Source organism: Canis lupus, chromosome 12 (assembly GCF_003254725.2).
Source record: "Canis lupus dingo isolate Sandy chromosome 12, ASM325472v2, whole genome shotgun sequence".
NCBI lineage: Eukaryota > Metazoa > Chordata > Mammalia > Carnivora > Canidae > Canis > Canis lupus.
In genome coordinates this window covers 55,912,841-55,933,680 of record NC_064254.1, presented here as the reverse complement: position 1 = coordinate 55,933,680, position 20,840 = coordinate 55,912,841, and the positions used below count along the sequence as shown (strand labels likewise).

Sequence of the window (20,840 nt, the reverse complement as noted above, 5' to 3'; positions counted from 1 at the left end):
AAAAAAGCGCCTCTCGCGAGAACCTGCGGAGTGCCGGCGGTTCCCGCGGAGACCTCGCGAGCGGAGCCCCGGGGGCGGGCTGCGCCGTGGCCCCGCCCCTCGGGAGCGCGGGCGCGCGGTGGCGGGAATTTCGCCCGTGCCTGACGGAGAGCTGGCCGACGCCGGGGTTGGAGTCCCAGAGGGGGTGTAGGTACGCGGTGCACCAAGCGGGGGGGGCTCCGGGGTGCGCGGGACACGGGCCCCCTTGGGCCTGCAGAGTGGGGACCTGGCGGGACTGGCCTCCCCGCCCGGAGGACTGAAGATTGCTGCGGGGCCGTCCCTGAGCCCCACCCCGGGCTGTGCGCCGGGGCGTTTCCGCCGCGCTGCTCTAGGGAAGGAAACGGGCTTCGGTACGTTTCGGTAACGTTGCGGGTGGAGGCGGGTCGGGACCCGGGGCCGCGTGGGTCCTGCCCACTTTGCTTTCCTCTTGGCGCCGTCCGGGCTGCGGGATCCGACCTGGATGTGGCGGATGTGAAGTTCCTGCCACAGCCAGTCGGGGGTGCCTTCTGCCTAAGTTCTGTCGGCCTTAGTATCAGGGTGTGGGGTGGGGAGAGTCGTTGAGTAGTTGGCTTCTCGGGCTTTTTTTTTTTTTTTTTTTTTTTTTTGGGCTGGGATGACTTTTTGAGAACTTCTAAGTCTCTTGGCCCGCCCCGCCTCCTGGAATCTAACCACAGTGTCTTTGGAGTCTTGGATGATAATCACGAATCCCACACATTTCAGGGCAGAAAAAGTGAATAATGGAAAACTGTTCCGCTGCGTCGACGTTCCTGACCGACAGCTTGGAACTGGAGCTGGGGACAGAATGGTGCAAACCCCCTTGCTTTTCTTGTGGTTTTGACAACAGAACAGGAGGAAATCATTTTTCTGGAGAGTCCTACCTTTCCAGCGGAGCCCTTAAACGGTAGGTTAAAAAAAAAAAAAAAAAGTCGGAGATTTTGTTTTTCCCTTCTCAAATTTTTCACCAGCTAGGAATGTTGTTTTATGATTTCAATCCGCTCCAAACGGCGTTCAAGCCATGCATTTGTATGTGGGCTTAGTGTGTAACATGGGTGCAGGCTCTGAGTTCTGTTGTTGGTTGCCTGGTTAGAGCTTACCCTAAAGGTTTTTGGATATTGAGCAGAACTTCCTGCTACCAGATGTTTTCTTATTTCAATGCCACCGAGCTTTGGGTAGAAAGCTGGCTACTAATTTCCCTTTTACTTAAAGTGGATTCTGAACCTGGCTGGCCTTTTCGAAGTGGTATATCCTTCTAAAACATGAAATAATATTCTGGAGCTTCTCGATGATTCTCAGGTTAGACATACACATTGTTTTGTTACCCTAGTGCTTCTAATCCTGTGTGTCTATACAGACTTATTTTCGTTTTAACTTTTTAATAAATACACCATATTGCATGAATTCACAGGAACGTTACTCTTCAAACTTCTTGCCTTGGGCAGATGTACACAAATTGCAGCAAAACTGCAGTTATTAAAATATTTTGGGAATACCTGCCGAGTCAATTTGAGTCAGGAAGGAAACCATTTTTGTTGATTTTATAATTGTACCACGTTTGGGACCTTAAAAGAGATACTCCGTTTGATTGTGCTGCCCAGACATGGCCCAGAACAACTTTTAGCTGTTTTAAAAATTAAATGTCCCTTCGAAGGATGAAACTCTTCGACTGAAGACCATAGGCAAAAGTATGTTCCCAGACTTCTTTTTGAGTTTTTCCCCTAAGTCACACTGCTCTTTAGTTACACTTTTTAAAGTCACTGTATATAACTGAATTTTCATACAATCTAAATTTATTATTCCTGAATATGTAAGATACCAAGGCATATTATGACTTTATGACATCATTGTTGACATGTCACATAAAATAACGGATTTATATGATGGCAAAACGATATGTGATAGTATGGGATTTAGCGTACTTTTTATGATTTTAAATCAGAGTTTCCATTTCAGATTAATTTTGAATCTTGATCCTTTACCAACTAATTTTGAAGAAGATACAGTGGAAATATTTGGCATTCAGTGGGTTACTGAAACAGCATTAGTGAATTCATCAAGAGTTCTCTTTCATTTATTCAGGTATGTTTTGCTTTGTTTTTAACTACCTTTGAGCATAGATGCTATTCAGTTGTGTCAGTTCCATTGCTGGTGGTTTCTCATAAAGATACTACAAAAGCACCAGTAGAGTTGTTTATATTGCTCTCTTGACTTATCAGTAACAACAATCAAGTAGGACGACTGGGTGGCTCAGTGGTTGAGCTTGAGCGTCTGCCTTCGGCTCAGGGTGTTATCCTGGAGTCCCTGGAGTTCCTGCGTGGAGCCTGCTTCCCCCTCTGCCTGTGTCTCTGCCCACCCTCCACCCTCACTCCCCTGTGTCTCTCGTGAGTAAATAAGTACAATCTTTAAAAACAAGAAACAAAAAACAAAACAAAAAAACAATCAAGTAGTCATGTTTGGAGCGGTGATTTCAGTGAGTTTTTTTTTAGTGAATCTTCATTTTTTTTTTCAGACTTTTTATTCTATGTCTGGCATCATTTATTGAAGACAAATATTTAAGGCTTTGAGCGATATTACAGTTTTGGAAGAAAACTAAAATACTGCGTTAGTTGAATCATCATAGTCTTTTATTGATTTTTTTAGAGAATGAACTCAGACTTTCCAAAAATCTTTCAGATAGTAATATGATTAGTTGATATGATTAGCTTAGACGTCATTAAAAATTTTTAATGAAATTTTCCAAACATAAACAAATGTAGCAAGAATACCATACTGAACCTTCACATACTTCCTCAGTGGCAATAGACATCAAGGTTTTATTTCATTTCCTTCATCTGTCCCTTTTCCTCTTTTTTTTTTTGATTAAGTTTTTTTTTTTTTTTTTTTTTTATTAAGATTTTATTCATGAAAGACGGGGGTGGGGTGGGGCAGAGACACAGGCAGAGGGTTACATGCAGGGAACCCAATGTGAGACTCGATCCCAGGACTCCAGGATCATGCCCTGGGCCGAAGGCAGGCGCTAAACCACTAAGCCACCCAGGGATCCTCTGGGTTAAGTATTTTTAGCAGATTCCAGGCATCCTGTTATCTCACCCTTAAATATTTCAATAAACATTTTCTAAAAATATGAACTTTTAAAAAACATAAACAGTATCTCTATCACGGTTAACAACATTCATTATCATTTAACAAAATATTACCATTTAAAACCCAGTCCATATTTAGTTTTTACATGGTTTTGAAATGGAGTCAGTTGTTAAAGAAATTATTATCCAGAAATACATTAAGAATATGTATGTGCTACATTTAAATGAAAATGGAAAGATGGAGAGATTTCTCCTCATCCCCTGAGACCTTGTAAAGGGACACTGTATCAGTGCCTTGTTGTGTGTTTTATTGGGAAACAGGTTGAGTGAGTGATTCTCTGCAAACCTGAACATTATAGAATGAGTTGAGTCTTTATTCTGGACATAGGTCATGAAGATGGGTCAATATTTAAAGAGTTGAAAGGCAATTAGGAAGAATGACAAGAGCTTACTTTCAGGTATTGAAGGGGGACATCATAAATATTACTTTCCTTGATAACTCTAGTCTAAGTTATTCTATTCCTTTTCTGAACTTCAGTAGTATAATTGTTTGATACAATTTAACATTTCATTATATAACTGTTAATCTAGGGTTTTTATATAAGTATCTTAAACTTTCTTTGTGAGAGTATATAAACAATATCTCATGATAGTAAGGTCTATGATATTTATAATTATATATACATATATGCAGCTTTTAATAGAGGTTTTTGGAAGATCAGACAAAAAAGCTTGTTTTATCTTTTCTCCATCTTTACTATCTGAAGTTGACCCTGTAATAAACATTCACAAAGTATTTTAAACATTGACAAATGAGAGGTTATACACATACTAAAGCTATGTAATAGATTTGAAAACATTATCCCTATGATTATTACATGCTTTAAACTTTTACAAAATTAACTTACCTTACGTTTTTTAAATTAGGCAGCAGCTGTACAATTTGGAAACCTTATTACAAGCCAACTGTGATTTTGGTAAGTTTTAAGTGTTTTTAATGGCAGAAAGGATTGAATTACACATCTGTCTATGATGCATATTGGGATATCATAGTAACATGGAGGAAGAAGCATTAGGTTAGAAGTTCATGATAGTGTTTAGCATTCAGAAAAATATGACACTTAAATTTTGAGATTTATAGTATTTTCTGTATTTGTGATAAAATTGATTTAAGGCTAAACATTTTTTAAGGGAATTAGCAACTTGCTTTGGGAGTGGGAAGTGAGAGAAATTGCCTGAATTCATGCTGCCTTCTTTGCTCTTCTTTCTGTGTTTGACGTTTAATGAGTTACTCATTTGGGGGGTTTGGTATATGTTAAGGTGGTGAAGGGAATTGAAAGGCAGGGTGTTTTAGTGCAAGCTAACTGCTTCTCCTTTCTGGCAATTGTGCTACAGTGTAGTAATTAGAATCATGGCACTCTGGTCAGCCTGGGTTCCAACCCTACCTAACTGTCAGTCTCATACCAGAGAATAGTTCCCACCTCATTATTGAGTTCTTGTGAGGATTAGGTGATATCATTCAAGTGCTTAGGCTAATATCTGTTATTGGTGATGCTCAGCAACTAAAGATCACCTGGAATACACCTTTGGACAATGACAGGTTGAGTAGCTTACTGACAGAAGAAGGAAGTACACCCATCATGAGGAACAATTGGGGCTTCTCAGTAGAAAGAGAGGGGCTTGTGATAGGGTTTGCACTTGTGCTGGCTGATTTGGAGTAGAGTTTAAGGGGGCCAGGCCTTTTATTTTTGATTGGATGCTGTTAAGCAGGAACAGTGTAATGAATATGTTAATTTTTATCTAGGAGATAGGGCCAAGAAAGGCTAGGGAGGGTTTTAATTAGTAGCGTAGTAATAGTCATGTTAGCTGCACAAGGGAAATATTTTGTTTTTGTATTTTGTTTGTTTTTCTGTAATTGCATAGTGCCATGTTTCTGTATTCAGACATGATTACAGAGAGATTTTGCTTTTGTCTTGTTTCACCATAATCACAGAGTGGCCTTGTCTGATTTGATTATTTTTGATATATTTTGATAATATTTTTTATATCATATTTTGGGAGGGAACATCATGACCTAGTTGTTAGCAGTCGACTGTCAGGACTGTTTTGTTTTTTCAGTATGTGCTCAGTAAATGTTGAGTATTATTTATCACCTGAGGCTCTGTTTCATGCCAGGTACTATATAAGGTGATAATGAATCAAAGTAGAAAAATCTGTCGAGTTTGTAGTTGGTAGGACATACAGACACATAAGCATAGGACGTGATAGATGGAAAAGTGTAGTAATCGTGGCAAGTATAAGCTGCTGTGGGAGCCACGGGCTGTTTACGTGCCCATCACAGAGTGATGCCACATCTCGGGTCTACAGAGATGAAGTAGAAAATAGGTAGGCAGAAATTTTGAGGACAAGAAGAGTTCCAGATAGAAACAACTGTATAGACCAAATCATCGAGATGTGTTAAAAGTTCAGGCAGCAGGAAGTGCTAATTAGTTTTGGTTGGATCAGAATGTATGATAGAGTCATGAATTGGGAAGGGATGAAATCACAAATGAATTGCTACTTGTATGGCTTATAAATTTTTTTGTCACTGCCCACTAACTATTTAGACTTTGATTAACACTTAATCTGTTTTGGTTTCAGGGAAGATATCAACCCTACACTGCAAAGCAGACAGTATTAGGCAGCAGTGTGTGACATTTCTTCATTATGTCAAGGTTTTCATCTTTAGGTAGGATGTCAAATGAATATTTTTATCCCTGCATGAATTTTTGAGTGCAAGTTCATCCAGACTCTAGTTATTTATTGTATCTATCTATTTTTTTAGGTACCTGAAAGTACAAAGTGCTGAGAGTCCTGTTCCTGTCCATCCCTATGAAACTTTGGAGGCACAACTACCCTCTGTGTTGGTTAATGAACTCCATGGATTACTTTTGTATATTGGACATCTATCTGAACTTCCCAGTATTAATCTAGGAGCATTTGTAAATCAAAACCAGATTAAGGTTTGACTTGTTTCATTTAATTATTAAATCATCAGTTTTTTTCTTTGCACAAGGAATATTCATTCATTCAAGAATGAGGGAAACTAGTCAAGAGTGAAGCTCGGGAACCAGATTGCCTGACTGAAATTCTGGCTCCTCTTCTAATTATATGCCATTGGGCAAGGAAAACCTCTTGCTTCCGTCTCCTCATGTTTGTAGTTGGTATATTTTCCTAGTTATTGGGAAAATTAAATAAATTAAAATTAATTAAATAAAGTACTTATAGTATAATCTATACTAAATCTATACTAAAGCAGTGATAGCTGTTCTCAATTCTAGTTTATAAAAAAAAATTCTAGTTTATAACATGCAAATATGTACAAATTTCAAAGCAAAAAACCTTTATTTTTAAAAATTTGTATCATTTTTCCCATTGATAAAGATTTGGGGAAACCCTAGATTATGTTATAGTAAAATTCAAGATCATCTTATAAAAGTTACACTTTCAAAATCATAGCAGTATTTCTATTCTTAGTAACTTTTGAGACTTTTTTGGAATATGATTAAGATTATTTAAACTATGCTCTTTTTTTCTACCTGTGAAATCATTCCTACTGAAGGTTTGTTTTTTAAAAATTTGTATTGAGGGATCCCTGGGTGGCGCAGCGGTTCGGCGCCTGCCTTTGGCCCAGGGCGCGATCCTGGAGATCTGGGATCGAATCCCACGTCGGGCTCCCGGTGCATGGAGCCTGCTTCTCCCTCTGCCTGCGTCTCTGCCTCTCTCTCTCTCTCTCTGTGTGTGTGACTATCATAAATAAATAAAAAAAAATTAAAAAAATAAAATAAAATAAAATAAAAATTTGTATTGAAAAAAAAAATTTGTATTGACAGCATGACCCAGCTTATAGATGTAATTAACAAATTCTCCATAGGAAATGTGAGCTTATATGAATGACAAATTATAATTCCCCATGGGATTCCCTGAACTCTCAACTTCTTTCCTTCTATTTAACTTTACCAATTTGAATAACATTTGGATTTTAGGAAGGTGTCTTTGACAAAATGTAAAATATGAAAAAATGTTTATTTCTGTGAAATTTAACAACAAAAAAAATGCACTCTTCTTATCAGGGACCAATATATGTCAAATTAAAAATAAAGAGTCCTAAGTGAATTCACAGGTTCATATGTCTAATCCATAGAAGGCAAATAGGTAATTGCTTTTTGTTTTTTTAATTTTTTTTTTTTATTTTAAGGTAATTGCTTTTATTCATGACAATAAATATTCGTGGAAAGATTATGGAGGAAGGGATATTTTTCCTTTATTTTGGTTTCTATAAATGGGACTGGCTTTATTTTCTGGATATTCATCAAATGCTTAAGAAAATAAAAATTTGGGCACCTGGGTGGCTGGGTTGGTCTTAGGCTCAGGTCATGATCCCAGGATCCTGGGATGGATTGAGCCCTGTATTGAATCTCACTCCCTGCTCAGAGGAGAGCCTGCTTCTTCTCCCTCTCCCTCTGCTCTTGTGTGCTTGTGCATGTACCCCCCCCCTGCCTCCCCCATCAAATAAATAAATACAGTCTTTTTTTTTTTTTTTTAAGATTTTATTTATTCATGACAGAGAGAGAGAGAGAGAGGCAGAGACACAGGCAGAGGGAGAAGCAGGCCCTATGCAGGGATTCCAAAGTTGGGACTCGACCCCGGGTCCCCAGGACCGCATCCCAGGCCGAAGGTGGTGATAAACCACTGGGCCACCGGGGATGCCCATAAATACAGTCTTTAAAAAAATAAATAAAATTAATAATTTATCTAACAGCGGAAATAAAGACTGCAAAGTTTCTCAAACTAGGTTTTGCTTTTCATAAGCTTTTTAATTAGGCAAACTTGAAAAGAGGGTATTTGAAGATCAGAAGGCTGAATTTTTAAAGCATATAAGCAAAAAATCATACCCTGAAATACTGTTCTTTTCTGAAAAACAACAAATGATCTTACAAAGTGAAAGGCATCTTTCAAGGCTTTGTATATTTGTGTTGTACCTATCATATGAAAAGTATTGATTTAATTGGTATTTTCAGTTAAGCATCTGTCTTTTATTATTTTTAAGGAACTTTTTTATTAGAGAATATTTATTGGATATTATGTATTACAATTATTTTCATAAAGTTTTCTTTTTTAGCGCTTAACCTGCTTTGCTATGCAGATGGTTTAAGTTTTCTATAGTTTGATTTGTCAGGTTTTCCTTGTGTATTATCTCTTGGGTGTTAAAAATGTACTTTTTTTGTACAATTATCTTTTTATATCTTTATAAATATGCTCTGAGGTGGGAAATTTTTTTTTTAAGGTGGGAAATCTAACTTTAGTTTCTTACAAAGGAGTAAGTTAATAACCAGTCTTTTTTTGAATGATCCATGTTTTCCCCACTGATTTGAGATACCATGTTAATTTCTCTTGCCTATTTTTGCTGTTTACTTATTATCTATTTCTGAGCCAATGCTGTTTTATTAGTGTAGCTTTTTTTTTTTTAAAGATTTTATTTATTTATTCATGAGAGACAAGAGAGAGAGGCAGAGACATAGGCAGAGGGAGAAGCAGGCTCCATGCAAGGAGCCAGAAGTGGGACTCGATCCTGGGACTCTGGGATCATGTCCCGGGCCCAAAGTCAGGTGCTAAACCACTGAGCCACCCAGGGATCCCTAGTGTAGCATTTTATTTTGTTTGCAAATGTGATAAGATAAATTCCCTCTTTATCATTCTTCCTTGTTCTCTTTGTTTTCTTAATAGAACATGTATATCATTGTATTTATTTTTAAGATGATATTAAATGTTGGCTGGGGGAAGGTTATTGACAATCCTGCAACAGCACGGTAGTTAAGAGCATTGGCTTTTGAATCAGATAGAATTAGATTTGAATTTAATGCATGAATTGAAAGGTAAATTTCTTCACTGCTTTTAACTTCAGTTTTTTATTTTTTTATTTTTTTTTATTTTTTTTTTTTAACTTCAGTTTTTTAAATGGGCATCTCAGTAGTATCTACATAATAGTCTAAAGTTCTCCTGTTAAATACTTTATAGGAGTTCCTGGGTACTCATTACATTTCAAAACATATATCCTAGCTAAAGTCTAAAACAAGATTATGAAAATAAGTAGTTAAAAAATTCTCTTCCTGCCTTGAAGCTGACCAGAGGTAGGTTGGAAGGGACCCTTAGTATACAAGTCTATTCGGCAGCCCCAAGGTGGGTCTGTCCTAAACCATCAGATGAAAATACGCTTTCAAAGATCTTCTAGTGAAAAAAATCCTCTAATGAACAACACCAAGTTTTTCCCTGCTATTGAATAGTGGGTAGGTTAATTGGTTCTTTATCCTTGTGCTTATGGAGGACTGTTGTAATATACTATAAAACACCTACTAACGTACTATGAATTCTCAGTCACAGTTGATAATGTCATTCACAGCTTTTTCCACCATCGTGGCATTTATTACATCTCCACTTAGATATCCATTGGCTGGTGCTAGAAATTCTTCACATGCTTGGTGAAAAATTCAGTAAGTTTATGGATTTCTGATTTATGTCCTTTTTAAATCTAAACCTTATAAATTATAAGTAATAAGTGCTTTCTGGGTTTTTCATTTTTTATTTTACATCAAATAGTAACCAAAGTAAAAAGTCTTACTCTTTTTTTTTTAAGAGAACAGTTTGGTCCATTTTTCTTTCCATACTTAGTATCTTACCATACATATATAGAAATTTGTGGGTAGGATTTTTGTCTTTGTTTCTAACTAAACACAAATGGTAGTATTCTGTGTAGTGTTTATTCAGTAGCTTTTTAGATACCTCTTCATGTCAGTACATATAGTTTATATTTCATTCATTTAAGGGCTATATGTTATGACTCTATCATAATTTATTTAGTCAAGTCTATTTTTTAATATTTCAGCTACTTCTACTTTTAGATTTTATTTATTTATTCATGAGAGACAGAGAAAGTGGCAGAAACACAGGCAGAGGGAGAAGCAGGCTCCATGCAGGAAGCCTGATATGTGGGACTCGATCCCGGAACCCCTTGGATCATGCCCCAAGCCGAAGGCAGACGCTCAACCGCTAAGCCACCCAGGGGTCCCAACTGCCACTTTTTTGATACTACAAATAATATTTCATAGAACATCCTTGTGTATATATGCATCTTTGAATACATGTACAAGTTATTCTATAGAGTAGATTCTTAGCATTGGAGTGGCACATTCAGCTTTAATACTGTACACACTGTTGCTGTACAGTTTCCCCAATTTATACTGTGAGCATACCTTTGCCTTATTCTTTTGCCAGTAGTGGATACTATTAATTATTTTTATTTTTTGCCAATTAATACATGAAAAATGACATTGAATCTCTGTTTTGCAATTTTCTCAGTACTAATGAAGTTGAACATCTTTCCATAATTTTGTTGTGTTTTATATTTGCTTTATTACTTGTTCATTATCTTTTGCTAATGTTTCTTCTTTAAAAAAATTAATTGTTCATATATATAATGGATAATGCTTTTTTATTTCGTATATTGCTTATTTCTTGGTCTTGCTATTTGGCATTTTAAGAGTCTATTCTCAACTTAGTAATCTTCAATAAATACTACTTATTTATAAATTATCATTTACTTAAGTTATAATGACATCTATTATCTTCATACCTGGTTTTCAGTAAACCAATAAATACAAAAATACATGTATGTGTATATGTACATGTGTGTACACTTAAATATTTATACACACAAATGTACAAAGATGTCTACAAATACATAATTTCTTCTCTCACTTGAACTTTGTATATCAATATATTTCCTTAGAGCAATTCTAGAAGGTGTACTTTAATCTGATAGAGGTACACATTTTAGTATCTTATCTTGGTTTGCTCTCTTCACACCGCAAGCAATTGTGTGTGATTAATTTATCAGCATTTGTTTAAAAAAATATTTCAAAGCCTTTAATTGCTTAAAAATATTGAGGATTTTCTAGCACTTTGGTTTTTTTTTTTCTTAAGTGATATTACATTGTTAGTTTCTAAAGATGGCCTCATTAAGAAAAGAAATCAATTAAGTGGCACATGAGAAAATTGAAAACTTTTTTTAAAAAATGTATATCAGTGATCACATAAGAAAGGAATTATCCTCAAGTTTAACTTTTATTTCTAAAGAAATTTGTTTTTACCTGTGTATGTTGCAGTTTTGTTGTTAATTTAAAGGTGTGGAGTTACTTTGCTTCTTCTGAATTAGTAAGATCTGTAGTTATAAATAGAATATATTTTATTTACATTTTTAGAACAAGTTGTATACGGTCATCAGTTTATGAATCTGGCAGGTGACAATTTAACAAACGTCAGCCTATTTGAAGAACAATGTGAAAATCTCCTTTGTGATTTAATAAGCCTGTCACTCAACAGGTATGACAAGGTAATGTTTTAAGAGTTTATTTGTATTTTTAACACTAAATGGCAATAGTCCTTAAGGTGTGTGGTTTATAAGAATTTAATCTGAAATGGTTTACATGTTATTTCTCCTAATTTTATATTTATTACTATCTGGGAGTTGAATGGGAGAATTGTTTTGAACATTTAAAACGGGCTGAAATTAACGTTTCAGAGGCATTTTTTTAATTTTTAAAAATAACCTTTTCTATCTTATCAAAAATAAATAAAAACAGGATGTTCATGACAACTGGAAAGTTAACTTCTTTTCAAATAGGAGAGTCCAGCTCTTTAATAATATATACGTAGTTACATAAAACAGTAAATGAGTACTTAACTAAAATCACTTGACAAATTTAAAGAGAGATTTTGTTTTTCAAAAAAGGTCTAGAATCATGGGGGAAATTACGTGTTCTTATTACATTGTGTTTAATAGAATGTTTAACACAGTGATTTAAAGATTCTACATTACCTACTCATTTTCTAGCAATGGAAATTTGAAGATTATCAGTTATTTCAAACTGTTAGCACAAAACTTACAGGAAATCAAGATTTATAATTTCTTAAATTTAGATTGTGTTTTATGTATTATCATAATCTTTTAAATCTGATCTATCTAATTTTACAATTAATGTAATTAGTGGATTAGCCAAATACCATTTAGTAATACCTTAATAGTTATCTCACTCTGTATTATGTTAGAAACATGAATGTATTATATGTGAAATAGTAATTATATAATGAATTTCTGAAGTCTAGGTATAACTTAAGTATATGTATCTATCTAGGTATACCCATATAGTACATATGCTTTTTGCATCATATAGGGCCATTAAGGATATATTTGTTAAAAAAAATGCTTAATCTAAAATTGCTTAACCTTTATAAATCCCTAATAATTGCATTTGTTCTGACTTGTAAAAATTTTTAGTCTGCTGTACAGTGAATTAAAATTTGTTTCTAATCTTTTTATTAGAAGATTTTCTTTTCTTTTTTTTTTTATTAGAAGATTTTCTGTTGTGGCCGATGGATTAGATCACAGTTAGGAAATCATCACTCCCAACGCCCAAAAGAGAAATCATTGCCCTAAGGCCAAATCTCTAACACATTGTCTGTTTTTGCAAATAAAATTTTATTGGAACACAGCCCATCTTTTTTTTTTTTTTTTAATCTATTGTCTATGGCTGATGTTATACAACAACCAAAAGCAAAGGCTTCTTTTTTTTTTTTTTTTTTTTTTTTTAGCAAAGGCTTTTTTAAAGGTTGAAAATAAAGTTCATTCTGTTTTTTTAGTTGTAAAATGGGAATTTAGGGAATCCTGGGTGGCTTAGTCAGTTGGGCATCTGACTCTTGATCTCAGATCAGGTCCTGATTTCAGGGTCATGAGTTTTTGCTCCATGCTGGATGTGGAGCCTACTTTAAAAAAATAAAAAGTCAAATGGGAATTTATTTTAAAATTTAATGGAATGACACATTTTTTGTAAACAATTTTATATAATTGAGCATCAGTTTTAAGTCATCTAAATCCTTCTTTTAAAACATTTGGAGAGTTATGTAGCATGTAAAATTCTCCTAGTATAGAACTCGTTCTGGTTCTTCTCCACAGGTTAGGCCTTCTGAAGCATTAGCAAGTCACCACTGCTCATGTTCGTGCATTAAAGAATTATGGATTTTACTTATTCATCTTCTAGAACACAGAAATAAATGGTCTCTTTCAGAAGTAAGTTGTAAAATTGATGTGTTAATTATTATTCCTACTCTTAACATTGAATTTTTACAGTGATTTTCTTCAAGAAAAATGTTAAAGTTCCTTATTTATGATAAGACAATCACCACCAACAAACAGAGCACTGAGTACCAAATACTTAACTACATTTTTAACCCTAAAGCGATAATGTGAAACTTCTAGAAGTGCAGGATTTGACTCTTATTTTCTCATGTTTTTTGTTGTTCTATCAAGAATCTTTTAAGCTAAAATATTTCGTATGATCTAATAATCCAGAAAACAACTTAGTTAAGAAATAGTGCAGATTTAGATTTGGGGAGATATAAAATAGGTTTTTATTAATGAATTTTATGGCATTATTTCAAGAAAGGAGGAAGAAATGTGTAAAGGGGAACATGAGAAATTTTCTTGCACCTTATTTTGAGCCAAGTCTTCAGAATGGGGCTTTATTTTATCTCAGGTATTACGGATTAGTAGAAAAAGAAATATTTATAGTACAAATAATTAATTAGGAAGTGATACAGTGATTCATATTATATGAAAAAGTCATGATTTTTCACAAATTTTATGATTTCCTGATTTCCACAATATGGGGCTTGGGTGGTGCTATCTCTTTAATAACAAATGTATTTTTGCGAATTTACAAGTACTATATTTTTGGTTATTATATTAGCAGTAAATTTACTTAAGTATAAATTTAACATCTTTATTATTAAGTAAGAAAAAACATTTTCTTTGCATTTTGGTTTGTCAGTGGAGTTCAGCTTTCTTTGGTGAGATTTCAACATTACAGAGTCTCAGGATTTTTTCCTTTGATCATTTGCCAGGATGTTTTCTCTCACTGACATGGTAAACATGAATTTTCCCATTTTCTGCAAAGCTTATCATTATTTAAAATTGTATATTTCTTTACAATTGTTCTTATTTTACCAGTTTCAGACTTGAACATACAAACTACATATAGTTAATGTAGGCATGTTCATACTTGTTGCTGTTAGTCTTTACTAGAGTAGAAAAGTAGGCATAATTTAACAATACTTTAGAAATTTGCACAGTAGTCTGTATTGTTTAACCTAAATGATTTATCTGGTGGTCATTTTATGTAGTACCCAGGCTTACATGTCTTAAAATAATGAAAATCGGAGATCACTTCCTTTTTTTTTTTAATGCAAGTAAAATAACTGATATTATACACAGGCTTTGAAGTCTATTTTATTTTTGAATTCAACTTTAGAATTTTCTCTGTCTGATAGTAAGACATTTTGACCTTCCTGCTGAAAAAATAATCTAATCTAATCATGCTGGGTATCATATAATAAGCATTTACATGTGTCAGTGAGCTTGTAGAAAGTGAGAAGTCTGAAGGCCAAATACTAAATGTAGGTGGGAACTCAGGTCAGCTGAACACTAATGCTGCCCCATAACCTTATAACCAATTGGTACATTATATAAACTTGAGCATTAGTTTTCATACGTTATAAGAAAATAGAAGACAAAGGTCAGAGTTAACCCAAGTTCGTAGCCTACTGATATACTAACTGCCCATAAATCTGGGTCCCCAAAAGGATGAACTAGAAGCTCACGAAATTTGTAAGGGAAATTGCCTTTTACTCTGATGCTTTGCTGTTTAAAATTGCTTCAGTATATTTGTTATTGCAAGCCAGCCTTCATACAACTTTATAACCTGAATTGGTGTTGCCTAGACTGTCCTAAAAATCTCAAGCTGATAACTTCTAAGCATCATGGACAATGAGTGGATACTTAAACCTATATCTTTTCAACTAACCCCCCCAAAATATAAAATAGCAAGAACAATTACACACACACACACACACACACACACCCCCACACGTGAATAGCATAACTATAAGATGGGAATGATAAAAACAGTAAGTTAACAGTAAAAACCACCAAAGCTCTACCATAAAACTTTCTACCAAGCAAGGGCAGCCTGAGAATAAATGCTTAGAGGAAAGAAGAAGGGAACTAACAGTAGTCTTCAAATTGGTCTAAAACCATTGCGAGATGTGAAAATACGGAGAATGTTTCCTTGTAGGTCAGAGAACTGACTATGGGATAGAACCTGAAAATGTATATATGACGTGAGGAGGCAGTCTTTTAAGACCTTTTGGAGAATAAAAAGGCAAAAAAGGAATGCTACCCTTGGTGATTGGGTGATGAAAGGAAATAAAAGGAGATAAAAGGAGAAATGATCTTGTAAAACAAAAGAAAAACAAAACAAAATCAAAGCTTTCACGCCTATTCTTCTGCCACCACTACCACCAGCAAAAAAGAAAAAGGAAATCAAGGAAAGAAATGGGACTTTGGTACATTGACAAGAGAGGGTTCCACTAAACTAGAAATCTTTTAAAGTAGTCCAGATCTAATAAATGAAAGAAAGGAGAAAGAAACTTTGAAACAAGTCTTTATAAAATTACTAGTAGGAAACAGTTGATACACTTTGGCTGATGAACCCTTTCCCCAAAAAAACAATTGTGAAGCAGAAGGAAATTGTAAAATAACATTCTAGATTAGATTAAACAGACAAGCATTTGGGGCTGACAAAAACATCCTGAATAGAATATTCAGATGTTAAAAACAAGTAGACTAAAGCCAGAAGTGAATGAAAAGAATAGATGGAATGCAGGAGAGAAATGAAAGAAAAAAGTCATTTTAGAGTTGACTAATTGACAAGGTGCCCAAAAAGAATATACTCATTTGAAAATTTAATCAGATATGGAAAGGACAGAACACAACCAAAGGAATAAAAATTAGATGAAGAGAGGAACATAAAGAATTAGAGAAAATAACTGAAATGGAAGATAAGCAAAGAAGAAATCATTATATGTATAAATGGAGTCTCTAAAGAAGATAACAGAGCAATAAGATATAGCAAACATTCAAAATTATTATCCAAGGGAAAAAAAAAAGAGCTAAATCTACATATTGAAAGAGCCTACCAGATAACTTCAAAGATTAGCTCCAGATAATCATCCCAAGACATATCCTGCTAAACCTATTTGACTTCACAGAAATACAGAAAATGACTTTAGGTCCTTTAGGAGATCATCAAATTTTCCAGACAAAAAGACCAAATAACTTACAAGAACAAAGTAATTTGACCTGCACTAGTCTTCAAAAACATCATAAAAAAAGGAAATAGCGGAACATTTAAAAAGACTCAGAAAGCCTTCCTCTTTGTGAGGATGCATCGAGAAGTCTGCCATCTAGAAAAGGGCACCATGATGGACCCCTGATCTTGGACTTCCAGCTTTCAGGGTGAGTAAACAATACAATATAACAGAGCCACCCTCAGCTTAGAAAAAAGTGATTTAGATCCTATCTTTTACTCCATAGAGATTATATGGACTGTAATTGTGAGATGCTTAGTCCCTTGATAGAGAGCTCAAGACCAAGAAAAAGTGACCAAACCAAAAGAAAATAGAAGACAAAGGTCAGAAAACGACAACATTTTCTTCTAAGACAACAAAGAAGCAAGTTAAAAATTACTCTTTGTACTGACTATCTGACATGCAGTGTCTTTGGAGACCCAGATGGATGAGGATAAGCCAAGAAAGAAAAACAGAAAAAGCAATTGAAAATTTTATTTTTTATTAAAGATTTTATTTATTTATTCATAGACACACAGAGAGAGAGGCAGAGACACAGGCAGAGGGAGAAGCAGGCTCCATGCAGGGAGCCCGATGTGGGGACTCGATCCCGGGTCTCCAGGATTACACCCCAGGCTGCAGGCGGCGCCCAACCGCTGCGCCACCGGGGCTGCCCGCAATTGAAAATTTTAGGAAGAGCAGGGCAGCTTCTCTGCTTCATCCACCTGGGAGTTAATGATACAGAAGACATGATCATTGACAGCTGGCTAAGCTCAACATAGGACTTGTTCTTAGAAGCTTTCCAGACTGCTGAAAGCAGAGGTTTTTTTGCTGTTGTGGGTTTATTTGTTTTTTTCTATCTTGTACAACGATTTTAAAACTTTGTAGTGTGGCAACACTGACTTGTGGAATGCACTCGTTTTTAAAAGAAGTCATGTTGTGTGCACATGCACACTAACATTCTTCCAGAAGTATTTAATTCCATCTCCTCACCCCTTGGCTTCTTCCACCCCATCCCAAGAATGAAGGAGGTGAAGATTGAGTGGGATTTGGAGTTTTCCTGATGAGTAATAGACATTTTCCACAACCTGGTCTGTGTTCAAAGGAAATTATTGAAAGGGTAGAGGATGTTCAGGGTTTTTAAGTTATTTTCAAATGATGTGTGGGGTGCTGTTGACCTTTGTAAAGCCAACAGGATAATGCTTCCCCAAGGGAACATGGTAAGAAGCAATTAGAGAAGCCTAAGAGACTCAGAATATTTGGAAATTCACATACACCCCAAATTAGGTGGGAATTCCAAGAACAGAAACTAATTTGATCAAGGACATATTTGTGTTCCAGAAGATATTCTAAACATGAAGCTCTGCTAGATCTATCTGTATGACTGTTTTCTTGAAAACCCAATACTCTATCTAGTAAACATCAATTAGACTTCAATTTCAGAGAAGGAAAGCAAATTAATATTCCTTGAGTGATACTTCTTAGGTGCTCCCAAGTAGAATGGGTGTGAGGTTAAGTAAACTTTCAAATAACAGTTAGAATATGATAATTGGGGCTTCCAGTGCAGATTTGATGCTACAGCCCATGTTTTTTTCCTACCACATAATTATGTAAGAAAGTGCGTGTTTAAGAAAGAAAAAGAAAAGGAATAGCTAAATTAATTCACTTCTCTTTTGGAGAAACAGACATAAGTATATTTTACTTGCACTACCCAAAGTTCCACAAATAAGGTAGTGGACACCTGTGCTATACCATGTGCAATATAATAGTTTCTGATCTGTACAAATTGTATTTTAGTTGGCATGTGTATGTATACATTTATATGTGTCACCACCTTTAAGCATTATAAAAAGATTATTACAAAAGTTTTCTGTGAAATAAAAATATCATCAATACCAAAAGCGACAACCCAAAGTTTCAAAATTAATGGGCCAAGGATTTTATAACTTTGACCCTAGCAATTGTACTTCTCAGAGTTTACCTTTAGTATACAGCAATTTAAAAATGTGTATACTTCAGGCCCTTTATTGCATTGTTTGTAAAAGCACAATGTTAAAAACTACCTACGTGTCCATACGCAGGAGAGTAAACAAACCATGCTGTGTTAGCACATGGAGTATTATGTATCTGTTCAGCAGGATGAATAAAATATCTGAACTGATGATGGTTTGATTTCCAGGATTTATTGTTAAATAAGCAAAGTGCAAAAGAATCTTTATAGGATGCTACCTTCTGTGTATGAAGTAGGGAAAATAGGAAATGTATATGCTTAGTTGTGCCCAGTAATACTGGAAAGACAAGTCTGGAACTATTGAAATTGGTGGGTAGGAATCAAAGATTGGTGAGTGACAAATGGAGTAGAAGGATTTGAATGTGTTATGACTTTAGAACCATGTTAATCTTTAACATGCTCCAGAAATAAATCAGTGTGTACAGAAGAGGAATTTAATGGAAAATAAAGAGAAACATTTGAACCTAACTATTATAAGTGAATAACACAAAGGAGGAGTGACGGGTGGACTGACCTAGATGACTCGGAATGCACTATTTTTGACAATTTCTCTAAGGCTAAAGACAAAAAAAAATATAATGAACTTCAGATCTTGGACTCTTATCTGTAGATTTGTCTTACGGTGTTATATATAACAATTTTTAACAATTGGGTTAGCAATTTTAAATATTTGTACTCTAGGACTGAGCAAATTAATGAATATATTATGGGTAATTAAAAGCAGCTTTGCCCCTATTGGAAAACTGAGTTATAATTATGGAAAGAGGATAAGGTAGAGTGAAAGATGTTCTGGAGTTGAATTTGAGATATAAGTATGAAATAAAGTTTTTTAATAATTGGAACTAGATAGAGTGTGTACATAGATGCATTTCCTATCTTATCCACTAGGTGGACCTACAAATGATGATTTCTGAGTAACAATGAGGAAACTGCAATGTCTTGGTCTTATAATTACCAACCTCCAGTAAAAAGAAACAAAGCTCCTTTGGTAAATGACTTGATCTTCCAGGCTGATATATGGAAAATAAAAAATGAGCGTGGAACATTCTGTACCAGAAACTAAGGACGTACTTGGAAAACAATGAGGACATATCAAAAGGACAAAGGAGCCAACATGAAGATCTCCCATACTCTAAACCTGAGATTTTTTGAGAAACAAACTAAATGATAGCCAAGGATTGTAATCTATACGATATGAGCTTGTGGGTCCATACTGATATAAATAAATGAATAAATAAATGGAAAGAAGGGAAATTCTTAATAAATAAGGATGTTCATGATGGAATTAGAAAATCATCAGTTGACAACCTCCTTAGTAATTGTTTCAGGCAAGAATCCTCAGTAGCTGACAAAGTATGATGAAAAATAGTATTTGCACAGGTTGATAAGTATCCACACAATAACAATTACAAGAGCAACTGTTACTTTACAGTGTAGTCTGGTGAATACCACCTTAACCTGGGGAACAAAGTTAACCAATAATAGGACAAATTGGTATTATGTATCTTCAGTATGATGCAATGAAAGAAGAAAAAGGTTTCCTTGGTATTCTTGCCAAAAATGTATACGGTGAATCTAATTATAAAGAAACCTCAATTAAACCTAAATAACTCGCCTGTAATCCTCCAAAATGTCAAGATCATGAAAGATAATAACTAAAGAACTATTACAGATTAAAGGAAATAGAAGAGACATGGTAGCTAAATGCAGCATGTGAGAATACAAAGAAAATCTGATATGCTTTTAACAATAGTCCCAAAGGAGAGGAAGTAGAGAGTGGAACAGAGCAAATGGCAGAAAATTTTCCAATGTTAATGAATGCTATCCCATTGAGAAACCTAGTCATTTCCATTTACCAGGAATAAAAAAAGAAAAGTAGACTTAAATACTTTGTAGCAAAACTGCGGAACATCAAAGAAAGACAAAGAGAAGAGCTAAAAGCATTTAGACAGAAAAGTATGTTACCTTCTAGAGGGTGCCAGTTAAACTGTAAGCTGGCTTCTCAACAGCAAAGGAGGCCAGTAGGAATGATACCTTCATTGTATTAAAGCAAAGTGGTTGTCAACCTAAAATTTACCAACGAAACCTTTCAAGAGTGAGGTGAAATAAAGCTACTGTCAATGAGGCAGAATTGAAGGGAATCCTGAAGAATGATGACTGAATTGGGGAAGGCAAGGAGGTGGTGTAATGGATGAAGGAATAAAGCTCCAGTAAAGTAAAATTTTTTTAAGTAGTAAATGTTTTTTAATCTAATGGGATTAAAAAGAGTTGAAGTACATGGTAATACTGGCCTAGAAATTGGATAGGGCATAAGTGAATTAGAGTATTTTAAGGTCCTTATTTTGTTTAAGAGAAGAGCTAAGGTAAATGTTAACTTATTAAGACATTTGAATGTATGCTGTTATTTCTAAGGTACTTATTGAAAGAAGAGA

At 34.9% G+C, this 20,840-nt stretch overlaps 2 protein-coding genes across 6 annotated transcripts in view; one reads left to right on the top strand and one right to left on the bottom strand.

Annotated features, from left to right (window-relative positions):
* LOC112658411 (uncharacterized) overlaps window positions 1-754 on the bottom strand; it is a 499,297-nt gene extending 498,543 nt beyond the window's left edge. The window contains exons 1-2 of the mRNA XM_049092289.1: window positions 709-754; window positions 24-545 (exon numbers count right to left, since the gene is read on the bottom strand). Of these exons, the coding sequence (XP_048948246.1) occupies window positions 24-545; window positions 709-754 (568 nt within the window). The remainder of the gene's footprint in view (window positions 1-23; window positions 546-708) is intronic.
* MMS22L (MMS22 like, DNA repair protein) overlaps window positions 18-20,840 on the top strand; it is a 129,062-nt gene continuing 108,239 nt past the window's right edge. For 2 of the 5 annotated variants that reach the window (XR_007401314.1, XM_049092387.1), the window contains exons 1-9: window positions 41-190; window positions 760-940; window positions 1,990-2,115; window positions 4,047-4,096; window positions 5,760-5,847; window positions 5,944-6,121; window positions 9,559-9,649; window positions 11,417-11,547; window positions 13,168-13,281. Coding sequence is in view for 4 of the 5 variants with exons in the window: in XM_049092387.1 (XP_048948344.1) it covers window positions 777-940; window positions 1,990-2,115; window positions 4,047-4,096; window positions 5,760-5,847; window positions 5,944-6,121; window positions 9,559-9,649; window positions 11,417-11,547; window positions 13,168-13,281 (942 nt within the window). In the remaining variant the exon portion in view is untranslated. Of the gene's footprint in view, window positions 191-222; window positions 390-759; window positions 941-1,989; window positions 2,116-3,571; window positions 3,578-4,046; window positions 4,097-5,759; window positions 5,848-5,943; window positions 6,122-9,558; window positions 9,650-11,416; window positions 11,548-13,167; window positions 13,282-20,840 lie in introns of those variants that run through there. The other 3 variants (XM_025444923.3, XM_049092386.1, XM_049092388.1) reach the window with 3 other exon arrangements.